General features: G+C 38.7%; 1 protein-coding gene across 1 annotated transcript in view; it reads right to left on the bottom strand.

Annotated features, from left to right (window-relative positions):
• Window positions 1-21,888, bottom strand: part of TTC39C (tetratricopeptide repeat domain 39C) — a 105,913-nt gene that overhangs the window by 53,233 nt on the left and 30,792 nt on the right. The window contains exons 2-3 of the mRNA XM_060028816.2: window positions 3,242-3,290; window positions 1,734-1,862 (exon numbers count right to left, since the gene is read on the bottom strand). Coding sequence (XP_059884799.1) covers window positions 1,734-1,862; window positions 3,242-3,290 — 178 coding nt within the window. The remainder of the gene's footprint in view (window positions 1-1,733; window positions 1,863-3,241; window positions 3,291-21,888) is intronic.

Below are 21,888 nucleotides of genomic sequence, written 5' to 3'. Positions count from 1 at the left end.
CACAAATTGAACTTGAAATTTAAGTCATAATCTCTAAAGTTGACTACCTCTATAAAATATGAAAAAGTAAAACCCAAAAACCCTACTTTTTAATAAGATTTTGGTTTTCATCGTAAAGAATGCTAAACGAAGAAAATTCGCTCTGAAATGTAACAGTGCGTTCTTAAACTTGAACAAAATAGGTTAGTTTTCATACGCTTTCACAGTGATATAAGAAATGACAGGATTTTTCCAAATATGACAAAAGTATACATAGTGTACATGACAAAATGGCTGGCTTCTCTTTTTTCTAGATTAGCAGAATTCACCATGGTCACTGTTGTTCCTCATCTAGTTCCAGCACCCATTACCCTGTTTGCTTAAGCAAATGTCAATCTATTGATGCTTCTGTTTTCTCTGCTTGTAAGAACATCTACTCTGCAAGGCTGTTGGAAGGGCTAATGAGATACTGTATGTGAAAATGCCTTTTAAATTGCAAGGACCCATTACAAATGTTGATTACTAACATATGTGCTGGGCCTGGTACTAGATACTGAGCACAGACATGTAAATTAGCTTACAGTCTAATGAGGGAACACTGACATCCATGTAATGCAGTAAATTCTCTGAAGGATGAAGTACAAGGAACTATGGGAACCTGTAGGAGACACACTAATAGGCTTGGGGGCTCAGACAAGAGTCTCTGGAGAAAATGACATCTAGGAGGAACTAAAGAATGGATATGAACCAGGTCAAGAGGCAGACGAATGTTCCAGGTAGAGGAGAAGTCAGTGACAAGTCAGCTACATTAAGGAGTTTGGATTTTAGTGCAATGGCAGTGGTAGGGGGCGGGGACACTGAAAATGAAATCAGCGATGTATAATTCGCATCTTAGTGACTGTATTTTGGAGAAGAATTACAGAACAGTGAGACTGGAGGCAGAAACGCCAGTGAGGGTTTGTCTTAGGCAAGTGGAGATAGTGGCTGGCCCAGTGCATTGGCAGGGAAAGTAGATGAATTCAGGACGTATTTAACAAAGAGTCAACGGGACTTGGTCACTGACTGATGTACAGTTTGGAGAAACGAGAAATCAAGGAGAACTGTGGCTCTTCTGGAGTGTCAGGAGACAGTACTCTGGGCCCATCAGTGGCTTCCACATGGCTGACACCATAAGCAAGAGCAGAGGTGAAACCACCTGGAGTGACATAAAGGAGCAGAAATGACAGGTGACTTTTCCTGACTGTAACCGACAGACTGGTTTGTCAACTAAACAAGTGACACATGTGACTCCCCTGGGTGCTCCAGAAACATCAGAGGTAGGAGGATGCCTCTCAAAGTCTAGAACTTTTGCACTGAAAGGTGAAAGAAAAATCAGGAAAAGTGGATTATGATATCATTGTGACTTTATTTATAACCAAAGGCTGGGGAGCCCTGGGCTTTAAAAGGAGGTAACAGCTAAATTCCTGAATTATGCCAATGCAACATATCTGAAATACATACATGAAAACCTACAAAAGCCCTTGCAGCATGGTCCACTGTGGAAGAAGATAATTTTAAGATACCAAAAGAATATGCACTGAAAAGCTCTAATGATGAAAGGGGGTTCTATTGCTTTAAGAAACACGCTTTACATAATCAAAAGCTGTAAGAAACATTTAATGCTTTAGCCATGTTCTAAACACCAAAAACCAAGTAAATAAACAATGTTCTAAGTAAGCAGCACATAGTTCATAACTTAAAGACATAGTACTTACATTCTTCTTAATTTTATTCTTGATTGTTTCAATTACTCCAACCTCTTCACTTTCACACAGCTTTTCTGTGGTTTTTAAGTCATCACATGCCAACTGCATTTTTTCTTCCTCAAATGTCATCATGGCATTCTTCCAAGAAAGAAATAAGGAAAGAATGAATCAGTAAGTGTCTGAAAATTTAGGCCAATTTATTACAACACAACTCCAAACTAGGGGGAAAAACCATCTAAATGATTTATTGACAGTCAAAGAATCAGAATGTTACAGCATACCCTATTCATTAAAAAAAACAAACTATAATCTCAATATGAAATAAGAACATACCTCTATTACACCAGCATGAAAAAATGTATGGTAACAAATGTCCTTGCAATTACTGTTCTACATTTTTTTTGTTATTAAACACAGTAACAAAAAAAATTATACGATTTCTGACTGGTCCACTTAATTCAGTTTTTAGAACAGAGCCTCACTGAAAGCACTTTCTACCCACGCATGGATCCCTGGGTTCATCAAGGACAGCACAAAATGCTAATGAAACATCAGCTAGTAGGTACTACTTTGAAAATTATCAATTATCAATCTTTTCAGGGACAGCAATTCCAATGGGCTCTCTTTTAAGGAACTCATTTTTTATGGTCCCCAGTGAAAAATTCCACTGACAGCTTGTTTCCAAGCACCTGATCCTGGTAGATTTTTTCAGGTCACATTTGACTGGTAGAAATGATCCCTTGCTTTGTGACCACCAAGAGGGGTGGGATAGGGAGGGTGGGAGGGAGGCACAAGAGGGAGGGGATATGGGGATATATGTATACGTATAGCTGATTCACTTCGTTATACAGCAGAAACTAACACACCATTATAAAGCAATTATACTCCAATAAAGATGTTTAAAAAAAAAATCATCCCTTCTCTGCTGAAAACCTGCTACTTTCTCCCAGAAGAACTGAGGTTTCTGAGATGAACAGGCTACAAGGGCAGAGACAGGACACCAGGTTCTTGGAAGGACCTAATTAAAGGCATCCAATTTTGTACATTGCCCAATTTATTTTAAAACCTAACTGCAACCTATTCTCTCAATTCCTAAATATTAATATTCAAAAATGCAAAAGTAACCGATAAACTTTAAATCTGCTAATTTAACCTGTCTTCTGATCCACATTTATTCAATAATTTTAAAGTAAACCTTTATTATCCAAAGTCTGACTTTTTTTTTCTTTTCAACTCTAATGCATTTTTAATTTTTGGAAAGGTCTTTCAATTATATTTTTATTTTATAAAGGATTTTGGTTGGAAAAAATATAATGCTCTAGAAGATATAAGCATTTAATCTTTAAAATTAGGGAAGGGTATCTCGTAAGTGTTGGTTAATAGGCAAAAATTTTATTCCAGTTTTAAACTGTAAAAGATCTTCTACAATAGTGTATCTCTACAGCAGGTAACCACTAAAAGACATACATTATGTATTTGTTTCCCTCCCACCAAAACCTCTTCCCACATAAACTTACCAAAAAACTGACAAAGCTGGCTCCAAAACTCATTAATGGGCTACGATTTCTGTTAAGAAAACAAAATAATTTTTATTGTGAAATTTTATTTTAAAAGCATTTGACATATCAGGATCACTATATATTCCCAATAATTCGACAGAAGTTGTTAAGGTCTTCAAGCCAATTAAATTACCCTAAGAAAAAAGTAAAACAGGCAAGAAGTTCACAGGTCTGTCCACCAGGATAGAACCTCCCCCCACACCTGATTCTTCAAAGCAAGGAGAACAAGAAAGTCACATTATAATTGACATTGCTTTAGTAAACCAATCCAACAACTGAAAACACGTGGCTAAAGGAAGATGATTAATATTCTTTTAATTTTTATTTATTTTTTTTTGTGCACGCCACATGTGGGATCTTAGTTCCCCGACCAGGGATTGAACCCACAGCCCGGGCAGTGGAAGTGCAGAGTCTTAACCACTGGACCGCCAGGGAAGTCCAATATTCATTTTTTGTTTAATTTTTATAAATTTTAAAAATTGAAGTATAGTTGATTTACAATGTTTCAGGCGTACAGCAAAGTGATTCACTTCTATGTATATTCTTTTTCAGATTGTTTTCCAGTATAGGTTATTACAAGATATTGACTATATCTTGTAGATGCTAGAGGTAGTGCTAGAGGTAACACTGCAGGGTCAAGTGGGATGCACATCCGTTTTCCTCTTGGATGGTGGGGGTTATGTTGGGGGCAGGGGCGGGGATCAGGAACTCAAATGATTTGGAATGTTAACCCTCTGCTACAATTTTTTTTGAATATAGTTCCCTGTGCTATACAAGTCCTTGTTATCTATTTTATATGTAGTAGTATGTATCTGTTAATCCCAAATTCCTGATTTATCCCCCCCTTCCCCATTTGGTAGCCATAAATTTGTTTTCTGTGTCTGTGAGTCTATTTCTCTTTTGCAAATAAGTTCATTTGTATCGTTTTTTAGATTCCACATACAAGTGACATCATATTAATATTCATTTTTTAAATGCAAAACATGTTCAAAACTTTCCACACATAAATTAAGTATTATTTTCAGAGTAGATCAAAGGGTTTTACCACTAAGCCAGACCTGGCAAACTCACTTATCCCATCCAAAGAACTTTAAGAATACCTCCCTGGAGTCAGTCATCACCCTGCTGTAATACACAATCATTATCCAATTTTATATGTAAACCAAAAATATGAAGCCAAGTCAAAGTAATACTAATTCAAAGAATATAAAAATATAAACATTCTGCTTCAAATTCACAACCAGTACAAAAATCCAAGTCTCTGTAGATGGCACTAAAAGGGAAAGCAAGTTGTAACTGCCTTCTTAAAAATAATTGTACTGCTTTTGTTATTATGTAAGTAATATATGGTCATTATTTAAAAAAAAAGCCAAAAACAATGTATTTAGTCAATCCCCTACTGGAAATTTAGTTTAAGTCCAAGGTGACCATGTGTGTATTTGGTGGAGGTGTGTATGGGAAGAAGAGAGTGTACATTTAGATGGATATATGCATACGTACGTACACACATATACCGCACGCTCAGATGAACATCTTTGTACATGTAATTTGCAAGGAGTCCAAATGTATTTTTGGGATAAGCTGCTAGAGGTAGCACTGCAGGGTCAAGTGGGATGCACATCCGTTTTCCTCTTGGATGGTGGGGTTTATGTTGGGGGCAGGGGTGGGGATCAGGAACTCAAATGATTTGGAATGTTAACCCTCTGCTACAATTTTTTTCCATCTGCTTGGGACCTACTCAAATTCTACAGTGAAGAAGAGCTTGTTTACCCCCACTGCATATTAAACCTCCAAGAATTAGGAAGGTGTCGTGACAGGTGAAGAATCCCACACCAGCACTCACACCCGTGAACCAGCTCCAACGGCACCTCCGCAAGCACGCAGCCCAGGCTCCATCCTCCCAACTCTGCACCTGATCAGACGTCAGTTCTCCACTCCAGGGCTCTCCCCGGACGTGCCATTACAGGCTTCTACCCGGGCTCTCCCCGGACGTGCCATTACAGGCTTCTACCCGCTACATTATAACCTGGGTTGTGTATGAAGGTCCCCTCTAGAATGCTCTTTTCTGCCTCTTCTCCCTCACCATTATTCCTTACACACAGCAGGCATCCAACAAACATGAATCAGTGAAGGAATGAAAGAGCTCCGCCTTTCAGGAACGTTTCAATCAAGAGCTGATCAGCCCAGCTTCCCCGTCTTTGCCCGCTCCGCGCTTACACCTTAGCCATTAGCCATCTGAGGAATGAAAAGATGCTGAATCGAGGGCCTAGTGTTGCTACATTTGCTTCTTGTTCTGGACTAAACTTAGGTTTCTGAGAGCCCAGGCTATTAATGATGCATGGTGCCCTCGCCTAGCCCTTAGTACTTCACATACTATCTTCTCATTTAAGTGACAAATCAGCCCAAGAGAAACATTTTTCCCTCCTTGAGGTACTGTCTCCATAGACCCCAGGGCACCTGGGGTGCATTAGCCACTGGAAAATGAACTGACAGGGAAGCAGGAACCCTCGTGCTGCATGTTACCTGGTGCTGTAAGAGCTTCCTCTAACAAGGTTCACTTGTTTCCTTCACCTGATTTTATTTTTTTTAACTCAACATGACCCAGGTGATCCTACATTAACTCACCTCCTCTAAATCAACTGCAGCCCACACATGTGTTTCCACATAAAACGTATTCGATTTGGAGATTTGGGAATGTTTCCAAAGAGTACAAGGATCATTACTTCAACACTGATGCTGGGGAGATCATTACTTCAACACCGATGCAGAGGGCGGAGAAGGAAGAGGTTCACACTGGGAACCAATGACCAGCACAAGGGTGGAGGCGGGGAGCGAGGTATCAGGTAAAGGTTGAGTATAAAGGTAAGCATTAGAACCAAAAGACAAACCTTTCTAAATACCAGAGTTACATAAAGGAGGTGGGGGGCAAGTGAAATAGACCACAACGTGAAAACCTCACTTATTTAGAAGGGAGGATCTAAATCCACATACATGCGATATCGAAAAAAAAATAATGGTAAGTTAACCCATAAACATGTTTTTTAACGGATACCTACAAAGTGAGGGAGCGATAGGGAAGAAGAAACAAGGACAGAAACGAACCTTCTTTGTATATACCTCTTGTTTTGTAGATCTGACTTTGGAACCATGTAAATATTGTACGTCATAATATCAAATTTTAATAATGCGATCCCTAAACATTCAAATGTAAAGTGAATTACATGTACCTAAATGCCAACCCAGTTGGTAAAATAACCACACAGGGCAGAAGTATTCCAAACGACTTTAAAATACAGTAATCTGACAGCACATCCCTATTATGAAATACCCTTAAGAAGACCCCAAAAGATTGCAAAAAAAATTTTTGTTTTCAGTAATCATATTTTTACCAGTCAAGTTGGTACCATTATTCTACAGCTGTTGGGTATGTAGTTTGTGATAAAACAATGCCTAATTACGTTGGTGGGGTTTTTTTGTTTTGTTTTTGTTTTTTTGCGGTACGCGGGCCTCCCACCGCTGTGGCCCCTCCCATTGCGGAGCACAGGCTCTGGACACACAGGCTCAGTGGCCATGGCTCACGGGCCCAGCCGCTCCGCAGCATGTGGGATCTTCCCAGACTGGGGCACGAACCCATGTCCCCTGCATCGGCAGGCAGACTCTCAACCACTGCGCCACCAGGGAAGCCCACGTTGGTGTTTTTTGAAACCAAGGATTTTGTGCACAGGAGAAAGGATAAAGTTAATTCAAAGCCTAGAAACAATGACCACCCAGTAGTATTCAGCATGGTCCAGCACCCTCTCTAAATACATTAAGTCAAAGATCCACAAAGAGATGGCTAATTCAAGCTCAGGGGCAAGAAATGTTCAACAGCCTTGAATATTGTGTTATAACAGAAAGCAAGCAAGTTTAAAAACTACATTAGGCTCCTGAAGAGGTTCAAGCCAAAGATGTAACAATTTGACCACCAATGAGGTAAAAACAGCAATGGCTTGAAATATCAAATAATTTAAAACTAAATTCATAATGATACTTTTTAGTTAAAAAACAACTCAACAACTCACTGGTTGCCTATGGAGGATCCTAGAGAACCAATTCATTATTTTGAAAACTGTTAAAAAAGGGGGAAAGAATAGCATTTACCACACCTTTTCTCTATAAACTCAGAGTAACCAATCAGATGTGGGGTGGGTCTCTTTACAGAAATGTCCTGGGCTAATAAATGAAAAGCAAATGACAGAATCAGAGTATCTTGTTTTGTAGCTGCTCCTAATCAATTAATGGATACAGACAGTGATCATAAAGACGGGACAATATTAAACTCACACCATCAGCAAAATCCAAGCTGTGGGAGATTCTACAGGACAAAGACGCTAGTTTCTTCAACAACAATAAAAAAATGTAAGGGTCAAAAGAGACTGAAAGGGAGCTTGTAAAATATATATAAAACAACTGGGACATAAGAGACATAAAGCAGCAAATATCCTACATGTAACTACACACATATACATAAACACATATCCTACATGTAACTACACACATATACATAAACACATATCCTACATGTAACTACACACATATACATAAACACATATATACACTAGCAACAATTAGAAAGTGAAACTTTAAAAATTATCATTCACAATAGCATGAAAATATTAATAGCTAAGGATAACTCACAAAAACGTGCAACACTGCTTCACTGAAAACTCAAGACATTACTAAGGAAAATGAAAACTCTAAATCAGCATTTTGCAACAGTGGCATTCTTAATATTTGGGGCCAGATAATTTTGTTGGGTGTGGGGGTGGGCTGCACTGTGCACTGTAGGATGTTGAGTAGCATCTCTGTCCTCTACCTGCATGATGACAGGAGCACAAACCACTGCCTCCGCCCACCCCACCCCCGGCAAGGTGTGACAACCAAAATGTCTCTAGACACTGCCAAATGTCCTACTGGGGCAAAATCAACCCTGGTTGTGAACCAGTAACCTAAATAACGAGATATACAATTCTTATGGATTGGAAGACTCATTACTGCTGAGATATTATCTTCTCTTTAAACTGCACTGTAGCTCCAATGCAATCTCAAGCAAAATCCCGGTGTGTGTGTGTGTGTGTGTGTGTGTGTGTGTGTGTGTGTGTGTGTGTGTGTGTGTGTGTGTGTGTGTGTGTGTGTGTGTGTGTGTGTGTGTGTGTTGACAGGTTGATTCTAAAATCTACATGGAAAAGCAAAATACTTAGAATGGCCAAATCAAATATAAAGAAGACCAACAAAGCTGGAGGCCTACATTACCCAATATCAAAACTTAATTAAAATTAAGCATTCCTGGTCACTCCTAAGAGACTGAAAAAGGCAAATACACATATCAAACAAAGAGCTCATCTTGAGAATACATAAAGAACACCCATGAATCGGTACAAAATGACTGGCAACCCAGTAAAAAAAAAAAAAAAAAGGGCAAAAGTCTTAATAGGCACTTCACAAGAGAGGACATCCAAAAGTTAATAAGCATATTAACAAGTGCTGAAAAGCACTCATTATCAGGGAAATACAAACTAAAACCAAAATGAGGCACCACTATATGCTTCTCAGACTGGCCACAGTTACAAGGATTGATAATACCAAGTGGTAACGAGGCTGTGGAGTAACTGAGTCTCAAACGCTGCTTAGCAGAATCTACTAAAGCTGTGCACCTGCTCTACTAAAACTCATCCACGTGCCCGATCTACTGAGCACATGCCAATCGACGATTTAGTAACTTCACTCTTAAATAAATATGTACAACAGAATTGAATTATTATGCCCCTAAAAGACATGCATGGTTTTTAATAGTCTTACCCTTAGTAGCCTCTAACTGGAAACAATTCCAATGTCCATCAACAGTAGAACAGAGCAAATAATTGCAGCATATTCACTCAGTGAAACAGTTCATAGCTATGAAAAAGAACTACTGCTAAATGCAAAAACATGAATTAATCTCATAGACGTAATGTTGAGTGAAGGAAGCCAGACACAAAAGAGTTATACTGAATGATTCCATTTATATGAAGCTCAAAACCACTATTCTGATCACTAATGATGACAGAGTTCAGAACACTGGTACCATTGGGGGGATACTGGGAGCCCAAGGAAGGATGCTGGAATGTTGGAAATATCCTTTATCTGGTTGTAAGTAGTTACACTGTGATATTTACATATGTATACAGTCTTATACAGAAAGTTTTTCCTTATGAAAAAGAAAAAATTAAAAAGAAAAATTAAATCAGATAAATGATCACTGATGGGTATTTGATTATATTAGTGAATTAATATTAATTTTTTAGGTACAGAAGCGGTATTATACTACATTTTAAGGACTATTTTTTTTAGAGGTGTATATGATAGCATTTACAAATAAAATGATGACTGAGATTTGTTTCAAAAATAATTTGAGGGCTTCCCTGGTGGCGCAGTGGTTGAGAGTCCACCTGCTGATGCAGGGGACACAGGTTCATGCCCCGGTCCGGGAAGATCCCACATGCCACGGAGTGGCTGGGCCAGTGAGCCATGGCCGCTGAGCCTGCGCGTCCGGAGCCTGTGCTCCGCAACGGGAGAGGCCACAACAGTGAGAGGCCCACGTACCGCAAAAAAAATAAAAATAAAAAAAAATAATAATAAATAATAACAATTTGAGATAGGAGAATTAAAAGTGACCAGAGGGCTTCCCTGGTGGCGCGGTGGTTGAGAGTCCGTCTGCCGATGCAGGGGACACGGGTTCGTGCCCCGGTCTGGGAAGATCCCACATGCCGTGGAGCGGCTGGGCCCGTGAGCCATGGCCGCTGAGCCTGCGCGTCCGGAGCCTGTGCTCCGCAACGGGAGAGACCACAACAGTGAGAGGCCCGCGTGCCGCAAAAAAGAAAAAAAAAAAAAAAAAATGCTCCCCAAAGATGTCTTTTGAAATCCTTTGATGAGAAGGACTCTAATGGTCACTGCCATAGTCTGCTTTTTGAAAATGAAACACCAGTAATGAAATGGCTTAAAATTTTCTCTCTGTATGAAAACTGTCCCAAAGGTAGGAAAATTTGAAAATACAAAGAAGCAATGGATGGTCTTTTTCTAAATTTATGAACATCGCCATGGAAATTTTAAAAAACAAAGCTTCTCCAGCAGATTAAAAATTGGACTGATGAAGATTTTGTTTCTTAAAATACTGTGGGAGGAAATGTACACATTTGATTCTCAAAGGAATATTTTTCCATTAAATAAATGGGCATAATTACAAGAAGACAGTCCCTAACCAAACATGTTTCTTCAAATGTAATTTTATCCCCCAAACATAGTGGCATTTTCCATTTTTCTGAAAATGTTCTATATTCATATAATGTTGACTTTTCTCCCCTTCAAATGTGTGGGGAGGCTGGACTTTGTATATTACCAAGGAAATCCAGGGCCATGTGACCCTAATCAGTCCATGGTAGTCACCTCATCTCATTGCAGCCCTGAGATCTCGAAGCTGAGGACTGAAGAAACAGTCACCTAAATTCACACCCCCTACCCTGACTGCTCTTAAAAGGCCTGTGCCCTTTCTGTGACCCATGCTGTTTTAAAAATCACGGTCCCAGAGGATCACGGGGGTCAACTTCGTACAATCACCGATCAAGGCATCATTAAATGCTTCTCCAGAAGCCTCACACCATTCCTTCAGAAACAACTTTTGCTAACAGGACAAGTGATATCCTCTGCTCTGCCTAATATTTCCAAAAATGGGCTTTAAGGAGACTAAAAGGATCCAGTATTTCACTTTTCTTTCTAAAAGTAAAGTAAAATAATGTCAACAGAAGAAAAAAGCTAAGTCCATGAAGCCATTCACTGCACCATTATCCGGAATAAGGAAAACCTGGGTTTAAAAAAACAACTGTCTACATAGAGGAAAAGCTTCATGACATTGGACTTGGCAATGATTTCTTTGCTATGACACCAAAGCACAGGCAACAAAAGTAAAAATAGGTAAGTTGGACTACCTAAATGTTTAAAATAAAACATTTCTGTGCAAGAGATATAATCAACAAAGTGAAAAGGCAACCTATGGAATGGCAGAAAATATTTGCAAATCACACCTGAAAAAAGAGTTAATGTCCAGATTATATAAAGAACTCCTGCAAGTTAACAAAAAAAGCAAACAACCTGATTAAAAAGTGGGTAAAGGACATGAACAGATATTTCTCCAAAGATGATACACAAGAGCCAGTAAGCACATGAAAAGATGCTTAACACCACTAATCATTAGGGAAATGCCAATCAAAGCCACGAGATGCCACATCACACCCATTAGAATGGATACTATCAAAATAGCAGAAAATACACAAGTGTTGGCAAGGATATGGAGAAATCAGAATCACTGTGCACTGTTGGTGGGGAATGTAAAATGATGTAGCCACTATGGAAATCAGTATAATGGCTCCACAAAAAAATGAGAAATAGAATTACCATATGACCCAGTAATTCCACTTATGGGTATATACCCAAAAGAACTGAAACCAGGAACTCAAACAGATTTTTGTACACCCATATTCTAGCAGCATTATTCATAATAACCAAAAGGTGGAAGCAACCCGAGTGTCCATCGATGGATGAACGGATAAACAAAACGTGGTGTATATATACAATGAAATATTATTAGGCCTTAAAAAGGAAGGAAATTCTGACACATGCTGCAACATGAGTGAACCTTGAGGAAGGACATTATGCTAAGCGAAATAAGCCAGTTACAAAAAGAAAAGTATTGTATGATTCCACATGAGGTACCTAGAGCAATCGAATTGAGAGATAGGAAGTAGCATGGCTGCCAGGGCCCGCAGGGGAGGAGAGAATGAGCTGTTGTTGTTTAAGGGATATAAAGTTTCAGTTTTGCAAGCTGAAAAGAGTTATGGAATGCACACCAACTGTGAATGTACCACACACTCAACTGTACTCCTAACAATGGTTAAGATAGTAAACTGTGTTATGTATATTTTACAATTGAAAATTTTTTGAAAATGGAAAGCAGTCTACAATAGAAAAAAATAACTCATTAACAAAACCAGATGGAGGGCTTCCCTGGTGGCGCAGTGGTTGAGAGTCCGCCTGCCAGTGCAGGGGTCACGGGTTCATGCCCTGGTCCGGGAGGATCCCACATGCCGCAGCGGCTGGGCCCGTGAGTCATGGCCGCTGAGCCTGTGCTCCGCAACGGGAGAGGCCACAACAGTGAGACGCCCGCATACCGCAAAAAAAAAAAAAAAAAAACAGATGGAATATTATAACCTAGAAAAATCCCTGACAGAATTTAATATGAAAACAAAAGCTCTGTGTATACTCTGTTCCAATATGTATAGACAATAAAAAAATGAATATTTGTTGTGAGGGGCAATAAGATTAAAGGTGATTTTGTCAATGATAAATGTGTGTACATGGCGGAATAAACAGTCACGACTGAAGCTACACTGCTAATCATCTCTGCCTCAATGATGTCACCATAGACATTCTCTCTACATTCAGACATCTTTTAGAGAGAAAAGTGCATCATTTAAGTCAATTTACTTGTTCTAAATACTCCCTGTGATTCAGTTGTTGCTTTGACACAATTTCTCAACAGAATATATCATCCAGCCAATCAAACAGAATAATGGGGCGACTCCATAGCAAAATAGTCAAAGCCTGCTTACGTGGCAGTGAGTTACCCACTTAGCGACTAGCTGTGCCCCGCTGTGGCTCAGAGCACCATTAACAAAAGGCTGATAGAGAAATGCCCCAAAAGAAGGAAAGAAAGACACTTAATATATGAGGTCTGATTTTCCAAAAACAAATGCAAATGATTTGGGCATTGCTTTTTATATTACCTATAGAAGCCTTGTAAATAAGATTTTAAATGCATCCCTTTCAAAATGAGAGAGGAAGCCAGTAGGACATCAAAAAGAACCACACATCTTCTTGCTATTTGAACTAATTATCTTATTAAAAATTGTTTTCATTTTTAGTAGTGAAATCTTCCCTCTATCTAGCTAACTCCTCCCTACACTGCTAAGAAAAATAATAAATAAAAAGCTCTATAGTAAGGAGTTTAATAAAACCGAAGTTAAAATCTAAAACATGAAGTCACTATTACCTAGATGAAGCCTTGAAATGTTTAAACTTCAGGGGATGCCAACCACCTGAATGCAGACCTCACTTGATTTGCACCTGTGGGTCCTGAACGATTGGCTCAATTTTCACTGTCCCGTAATTCAAGTTCTCTAACTTTGAGTACACTGTGCTATCGACAGGTAAAGATGAACGTGATTCTTCTGCGATGACTTCTGTTTTCCAAATATATTGATCTAACTTTTTTTTTTCTTTTTTTAAACACTACTCAGAAATGGGAAACTCTCCCAGTGAGCTACTTGGAGGCTTCAACCCTAATCTGAAGATGTTGCAGCAATAATACAGACTAGGATGTCTGGCCTCCCTGAGCCAAAGAGCATAAAATTCTTCTCACTCACTGACTAAAGAGATGGAAAGTTTTCTCTCTCCTCACACAGTGAAAGCAAGGAAGAACAGCAACGTTCTCAGCACCTCGTTCTTGCACCATGCATTCAACAAACATGGTTAAAGAGAGCATCTGCCGTGTGCAGAAAAGGATAAGCGTCCTCAGAAGCGATGAAGGAAAACTCCAGACCATAAGTGTAGAAAGAAAAGTTCCCTACTCCCTCAGATGGTAGCCGAGGAAAATAAAATGTGAAGTGATTTTTCTTGACATAATTTATAATAGTTAAGAATATTTTTCAAAAGGAAAATCTAATTATTCTGAAAGCATCTTAGTTACAAAGTACTACAAATGCTTCTTTTACGTATATATACAGCATCCCTAGGTCACGTATATGATTGGAGAGCATCAGTGGAATGTTCCCTTTGGGCTTGTTACAAATTGGAACATAAAATTCGGTATGTTTTTTCTAGAAACAATCACTTCCATAGGAATCCCAGTGGATCTATTCACTTAGCATTCACCAAGTATCATCCTCCCAAACAGATTGAAGAGTTAGGTGCCCAGGTCCATGCATTCCACTGCTCACATCTTCTACTTTTCCATGATAAATTTCCAATTTTAAAGCAGCTTCCCATAGCCCACAGCAACCTCTGAGCCTACACAGGGAAGGACTGAAGTGTCGAGTTTATCCAAGTCAAATGGTTAGGACAGTGATTAAGAAATCAGGCCCAACAAAAGCAATACAATTTACTATCAGAGAAATAATGGGGGGTTTTCCAGGCTGCTCTTTGTTTCCATCAACAAAGTTATCCAGGAGAAAACTATACTTTTCTTTTAAAAAAAAAAACAAATTTTATTGGGTATATAATTTATATACCCATTTATATATAATTTATATAATATATAAAAAAACAAATATATATTGGGTATATAATTTGAAAATCATATACCCAAGTCATAACCAGATAACGTTCTGCAGTTTAAAAGAAAGTAAATGAACAGTGACCTCTTTTATACATGGTATTATAGGAAAAACTCTAATAAGTTGTTTCATTCATCTGTACAAATTATATATGCTGATGATAAAGTATACAGCAGGCACTGTGCTATTCACTGGAGATACAAAGAGAAACACTCATAGCTCTTCGTGGAGCCTACACAGTCCAGTTTGGCTGCTAGAAACATTGCAGTAATAAATGGTGACAGAAAGTGGGCAGACGGTCGATTTTATTCAAAGTCATCCTCTGTCACCATACTTTTCATGGATGAACGAGGCTTCCTTGAATATCGGATCTGATGAAATCTAACAAGGGCTACTTGCCAACTTTGACTTCCACCTTCTCTTGTGTTTCTTAAAAGAATATATTAATAAGCCTTTAACCACTCTCTATTGCATCTCTGTATTTTAAGTCTCTGCAGAATGCTTACTGTTTGATATTTATCTCATTATTCATTTACTTGTTTGAATAAATGAAAGCTCCCCAAGGTTGGGACCCCACCTTTGCCAAGTGCCACTATCCTGACCTCATAGGATAGAACCTAGCAGATAACTGGCCCAATCCACATCTGTCTAATAAACCAACCACCCTTCTCCTACGAAGTCTACACTTCATGACACTTCATCTGATGGACCATCCTCCACAGGTTCCAAAAAATTCCCAGAAATGAGATCATCAACTTGAGCCCATTAAAAACTCTGCTTTCACTAAGAAAAATAAACATGTCTGTTTCCTTGATCAGAAGATAGCAGTGGTGAATTTCATAGAAAGGCTCTATTCTTACTTTTCAGACACAATTCAAAGTGTGATCCTCGGGCAACGCTTTATCTCAAGGACGGCATGTGTCTAAAAACATGGATCATGGCAGTCATTCAGTTTATGACTTGATTTAGAGTGTTTGGAACCGGTCCAGGGTTCGGACTTGTGTTTAGCATGTACCCATCCTTCTTAGGGATTTTAGAGTCTCTAGTGTTTCACCAGCCAGCCCCAGGGGCACCCCACTCAGCTTGGGGGTATCCCCAGGCCAGGAAGGCCACCGGTCCCCAGGGAGCGGTATGTTCAGCAATGTTTGCACTCATAGCCACTGCAGTGGCTGCTTGCTTTTGTTACGTGGACTGCTTGTGATGTGGCCTTGCATCTTATCAGAAAATAACCTTGTCATTCACTGCCCAGTGCCAAGAAGCCATGAAGACCTCTCACGGGAAGCAGTGAAGCCATCAGCTTACAGTAGGGACTTCCGGGGGGCAGGCTGAGACTCTGGAACTCCTCCCCACATAGAGGCAGAAGCAGCAGGAGCCTGGGTGGTCTGTCTCTCCCCACAGCTTGAGGTAGTAGTTATCTACAGGTTAATACAACTAATGAGCCCCTCTCCGCACCACTGAAAAAATAACTGGGCCCTTGAACCTGACTTCCTATGGCTAACTGTCGCATGGAAACTTCCTATGCACAACCGTTTCAATGGATGCATTTCTAGGACGTCCTTGCATTAAGAATGCATCCCCTGCACATGGCAAGATACCCCTCAAAACCACTGCGGTAATTTAAAATACAGACTGGTTCTACAATCGCGTGGCAAAAACAGGACTTCACTTCTTAGGCTCATCTCTGGTATCCTGCAAAGGAAGAGCTGGCAGATTCAGGGGTATGTCTTAGAATTGGGATGGAAGGAGATTTGGGAAACAACTACAGAAGAGAAATGGTGAACGGGACAGAAGCCACGGAGTGCTTGGCCTGGTCCGGGAGGCTGGGGAATGGAGGGCTACCCTCCCAGAGTCCCAGGTGGGCCCAGCACCCCTACAGCCAGGCCTGTGAGGAGGGAGATGAGGAAAGACCCAGAAAGCAAAGTGAAAGCCAAGGAAAACAGTCTGGCCCCAAGACCCCCATCTTTTAACTTCTAAAGGATTACTTGAGTTAGAATTCACTGGTCTAATGAATATGACAGACTATGTAGCATGGTGATGTTTAGAAAGTAAAACATCCACATAAAAAGTCTGTCTTGAGACAAAAGCAGGAACAATTTTTTAAAGTTTCCGGGTTTTTTTCCATTTTTACTCTAACCTACAAAATTTCCAAATCATGATAAAAACAATGAGAAGGGAATATCATGCTCTCTTGCCGTGGGCTTTGGCACACAGGGTTCCCTGACCATCCCTTTCCTCAATGGATCCTGTAAATCCTCCAGGCTTTGGTCCAAAAGGTGCTGGCTCCAGACCACCCTTCCTGGTCCCTCAGGTCAGGCTGGAGCCCTTCTCTGGGCCTGCGCTACTCCTTAGCCTTTGCCCTTTAGAATGCTACTCACACAGTAGCACTGCTTCTCCCACCGAATGGTGCCTAACATGGGGCTTCCATCTAGAACGCCATTCATTTGTTATTGAATAAATGAGTGAGTGGCAGAGTAAGTGACAGACTGAGTGACTGAGTGAAGGAGTGACTGAGCGGAGGAGTGAGTGCAAACAAGGAAAAGAATAACTAAAAGAAGGCAGAGAAAGTGGCATCTGTATGTTGAGTTATGTGAAGGGTGAAACTGTGTATTTCTTTCCATGTTGTCAAGCTGTTTTACTAAGTGAAGAAATTTATTAAACCACGGCTGGCATACAGGAGGTAAAATATAAGTATTTACTGAATGAGGGTAACAAATAATGGATTGGTCTACGAAAGAAAAGTGCAGACCATACCTAAGAAGCTACTGCTGACAACGGGATTAATACTTGCATAGTCTCTGGAATATACAAGATGCTTAAAATGATTTCCTGCCTTTATCGTTAGCTCTCCTTAAAACATTGCTCTACAAGTATATATCTTGAACTGTTCACCTTTAGGACTCTAAAAGTTATTTATGGTGACATTATAAAGGCAGATTCTGAAACTAAGACTCCTTTTATTACTTAATTATAAATTTTCTCTTGAGTTGGCAAAAATCTTAAGAACTACATAATCATGTACTGATATGGTCATATTATAATTGTATTTAATTTTTAACAATTTGAAATTTAAATAATTACAAGTGTTTTTCACTAAGAAGATAGTCTACAATAGGAAATACAAATCTATTTTTTACCCACATACTTATAGTCAACCAAAGCCCCAAACGAACTCCCTGCGTCTGAAAAGCCCACTTAAGACAAAACCAAACTCAAAACAGCAATCACTGATACTTCCCGTGAAAGTAGTATCTTAAAAGATAATTCCTGTGATGATTTTTTTTTAACAAACAGGATTATAGTGCACAAAAAGAAAGCAAGAAAGCAATGTTTACTCAAATGAAGTTACACTAAAACTAATTGCTATTCCAGAAGAAGAGAGGTAGAAAAAAGGGTGCCTCTTTTAACCAAAACTTTATATGTAATTCAAATGTTTATCACATCATTCTTTTTAAAACAAGTAATTCAAAGCAGAATGGCAAAGCCCTTTAATTTCCTACTCACACTGGCATGACTGCCTTCAGGCTGTGTGCAGCCTTGCATAAATGAAAAAGGGCAGTATGTAAAAACGCCTCATTTGTTTAAGGAAGTCAGAATAGGGTACTTAATTGACTTTAAGAAAATCAATTCACTCTCACAAGCCCTTAACTGCTTGTGCAATTATCTATTATGTCTTACAGTTTATCAAGTACTTCAAAATTGCAAAACTTCATAACATTTTGCAAAGTACATGTATTTGTTTTCTAAATTCACTGGTTTATTAGCCTCACACAAGTTATTAAACTATAATGTTATATTTTTTATTTCTACTCTAATAGAGGCACTATCAGAGTACAAAATCATACAAAAAGAGATAAAACCTATCTACAAGAGATTCTATTCAAAACAGAATGAAAACATTTTTCACCAGACTAAAAATGCTGTGCTGATATTTGGGAAAGCTACACAACAGATAAAAACAGGAATAAGAGATTACTACAAGCAACTATATGCCAATAAAATGGACAACCTAGAAGAAATGGACAAATTCTTAGAAAGGTACAATCTTCCAAGACTGAACCAGGAAGAAACAGAAAAACATGAACAGACCAATCACAAGCACTGAAATTGAAACAGTGATTTAAAAACTTCCAACAAACAGAAGTCCAGGACCAGATGGCTTCACGGGCAAGTTCTCTCAAAGATTTAGAGAAGACTTAACACCTGTCCTTCTGAAACTATTCCCAAAAATTGCAGACGAAAGAACACTCCCAAACTCATTCTATGAGGCCACCATCACCCTGATACCAAAACGAGACAAAGATACCGCGAAAAAAGAAAATTACAGGCCAATATCACTGATGAACGTAGACGCAAAGATCCTCAACAAAATACTAAGTATCTGAATCCACCAATACATTAAAAGGATTACACACCATGATCAAGTGGGATTTATCCCAGGGATACAAAGATTTTGTCAATATCCACAAACGAATCCGTGTGATACACATTAACAAATTGAAGAATAAAAACACTATGATCATCTCAAAAAAAAAAACAGGCAATGTATCAAATAAACATGGCTAAATTAATAAAATGGTGTTCCATTTTCATATACTTTCTCTCTTCCTCTGTAGGTCCCGTCCCCAATACAGAGCTATTATATTTTATAATGATCTCTTATGATTCCAAATATTAACAGTGGGTGATATTTATTTCCTTCTTCAGTAGTTTTATCAAAGTATCAAATAAAGCCTCATATAAGTGAGAGTTTGGTTGGTTTTGCTGTTGTTGTGGTTAAAACACACAGGCTTTCCTCTCTGTACACCATCTGCCCCTCTGCTACAGGAAGAAATAAAAAAGGAAGAGAGGGAAGGAGGGAGGACGAGAGGGAAGGAGAAAAGAAAAGAAATACTATACCATAGTCTAAGACGGATATGGATGACGATTTTTAAGAAAAAAGTGATATTAAATATAAAGTTGAATACATTTTATAACCATAAAAAACGATTTATGAAAAGAATTCTCAACTTAAGAAAATATAAATCAATGTAAATATCCATCTGATTCAACTGTGGGCTTTATTAAACTAATAAGGTTTTCAGCAGAGCAGCATGAATGTCCTGCTAAAACTCTATATAATAAGAAGCTGATATTTAGAGACAGCTAAATAGTTCAGTAAATTATGTGACATGAAAGTCAAATAGGTTATTTTAAAACAAAAAGAAAACACATTTAAATGGATTTTTTTTCTGAGGAAGCATAGCTGACATATTACTTTACCCATGTGCACTCAAATACACAACACTTAACAGTGACTGACGGGAATGAAAATTGGTGCAAACCTTTTGGAAAGTTCTCTATTTTTCTATTGATCTTTTAAGAGACTTAAAATTATTTCTAAGAATCTACCTGAAGAAAAATGAAATGCAGAAAATTATTACTACTCAAAGATGTTCATTATGCTAGAATGAAGACAGATTGTTAGACAAATTGATATATTTACCTAGCAAAATATTATTTTACCCCCGAGAAGTATAAATAAGGAAGTGCTTGCTCCCATGTGTTTGAAAAAGCATGGGCTCTAGGAAATGGCCCTGAGTTAAAACCTCAGCTTGATTGTGAACTGACTGTGACCATAATCAAGCTACAAACTCTCAGCCTGTGTTTCCTCATTTGAAAATCTGATGTAATTACAGTTGACCCTTGAACAACAGGGGGGTTAGAGGTGCTCACCCTCTGTGCAGTCAAAAATCCGAGTACTGCTCTCTCTGCCTCAGAAACAAAGAAATTGATAAATGACTCACTCAAGGGCAAGAAACTAAAAGAGTTTGACTAGAATGAGGACTCAACCCTAGTTCTTTTGATTCAACATACTGTGATCTCTAATTGAACACAAACATTTCCGCATATTTAAAGATCTGTAAAATGAAAATTCAGGTACTGTATTTATTGAAAAAAATTCATATAAATGGACCCACGTGAGTCAAACCCACATCATTCAAGAGTCAACTGTATACTGCTCTATATGGGTATAATCAGTAAACGAGAAAAGTACCTAAAATGCCTTGTTTGAAGCCTGGCATGCAGTAATCATGCAATAAATCAGTTACTCTGTCATAAATGAAAAAGCAGAATACAAAGTAGTATGTGCAGTATGACAAACTATGCAAAAACATTTACAAAAGGAGATATTTTGAAATCTTACCTATGGGTAGTGGGAGTAAAGAGTGATTTTTCTTCTTTCTACTTTTCCTTTCCAATTGTCAATAAATAAGCATTTATCTCCTTTACAATCTGAAAAGTTTTTAATTTAATCACCATAAGGCATAGTTTTAAAATGTTCATCTAAAGGTAACATAAAATACTAATATTTAATTCATTTTCATCCATTTACTTACTCAAAATGTTACAAATATCTTTTGAGCACCTATATGCGCCAAACACTATTCCAGGCACTGAAATAAGACCCTTTGCATGAAGGTGATGTTCTGGAGTGCGAAGACTGACAGCGAACAAATGCATATTTATTGCCAAATCATCAATTCTACAGAGGAGCCTATAAGCACTTCTTAAATGGTATTCTTGGCATTTATTACAACCTTTCAGTAAACAAAACTTAATATATCAAAAAAATTCTGTTTGTTTTTTGGCCATGCTGCGCAGCATGTGGGATCGTAGTTTCCTGACCAGGGATCAAACCTGGACCCCCTGCATTGGAAGCTCGGAGCCTTAACCACTGGACGGCCAGGGAAGTCCCATAAAAATGTTTTAAGTTGTAAAATTTGTTTTCAAAGTCACAAGAAGACAGCATGCTGGAACAGGGCTTCTCAAGCTTTACTCTGCATTCAAATCCTGCCTTGTTAAGTAAAATGCAGATTCTCATTCGGGTGGTCTGGGGTGAGGCCTGAGGTCGCACATTTTAACAAGCCCCTAAATGATGCTCATGGGCCCCGAATCACATTCTGAGCAGCAAAGTCTTAGAGGCATCGTTAGGATTTTTGCTCCAACAAAGTGGTTTAAGTCGACAACGCTGGCAGACAGGGTCCTGCTAACTAAAATACTCTGTATTCTAATGTCAACCTTTTAAAAAGGAAAAATCGAAGACATCGCTAGTACCTCCTCCCAGAAATAAGGAATTCTTGTATTAACTATGGTTTGCTTTGCTGAACCAAATTTAAGCTCCCATTCCCAAAAGTTATTTCAGTCCTTCCACTAGGATGGCCA

The sequence above is a fragment of the Delphinus delphis genome, chromosome 13 (assembly GCF_949987515.2).
Source record: "Delphinus delphis chromosome 13, mDelDel1.2, whole genome shotgun sequence".
NCBI classification, from domain to species: domain Eukaryota; kingdom Metazoa; phylum Chordata; class Mammalia; order Artiodactyla; family Delphinidae; genus Delphinus; species Delphinus delphis.
Note: the sequence above shows the minus strand (reverse complement) of the source record. Positions and strands in the feature narration are given on the sequence as shown.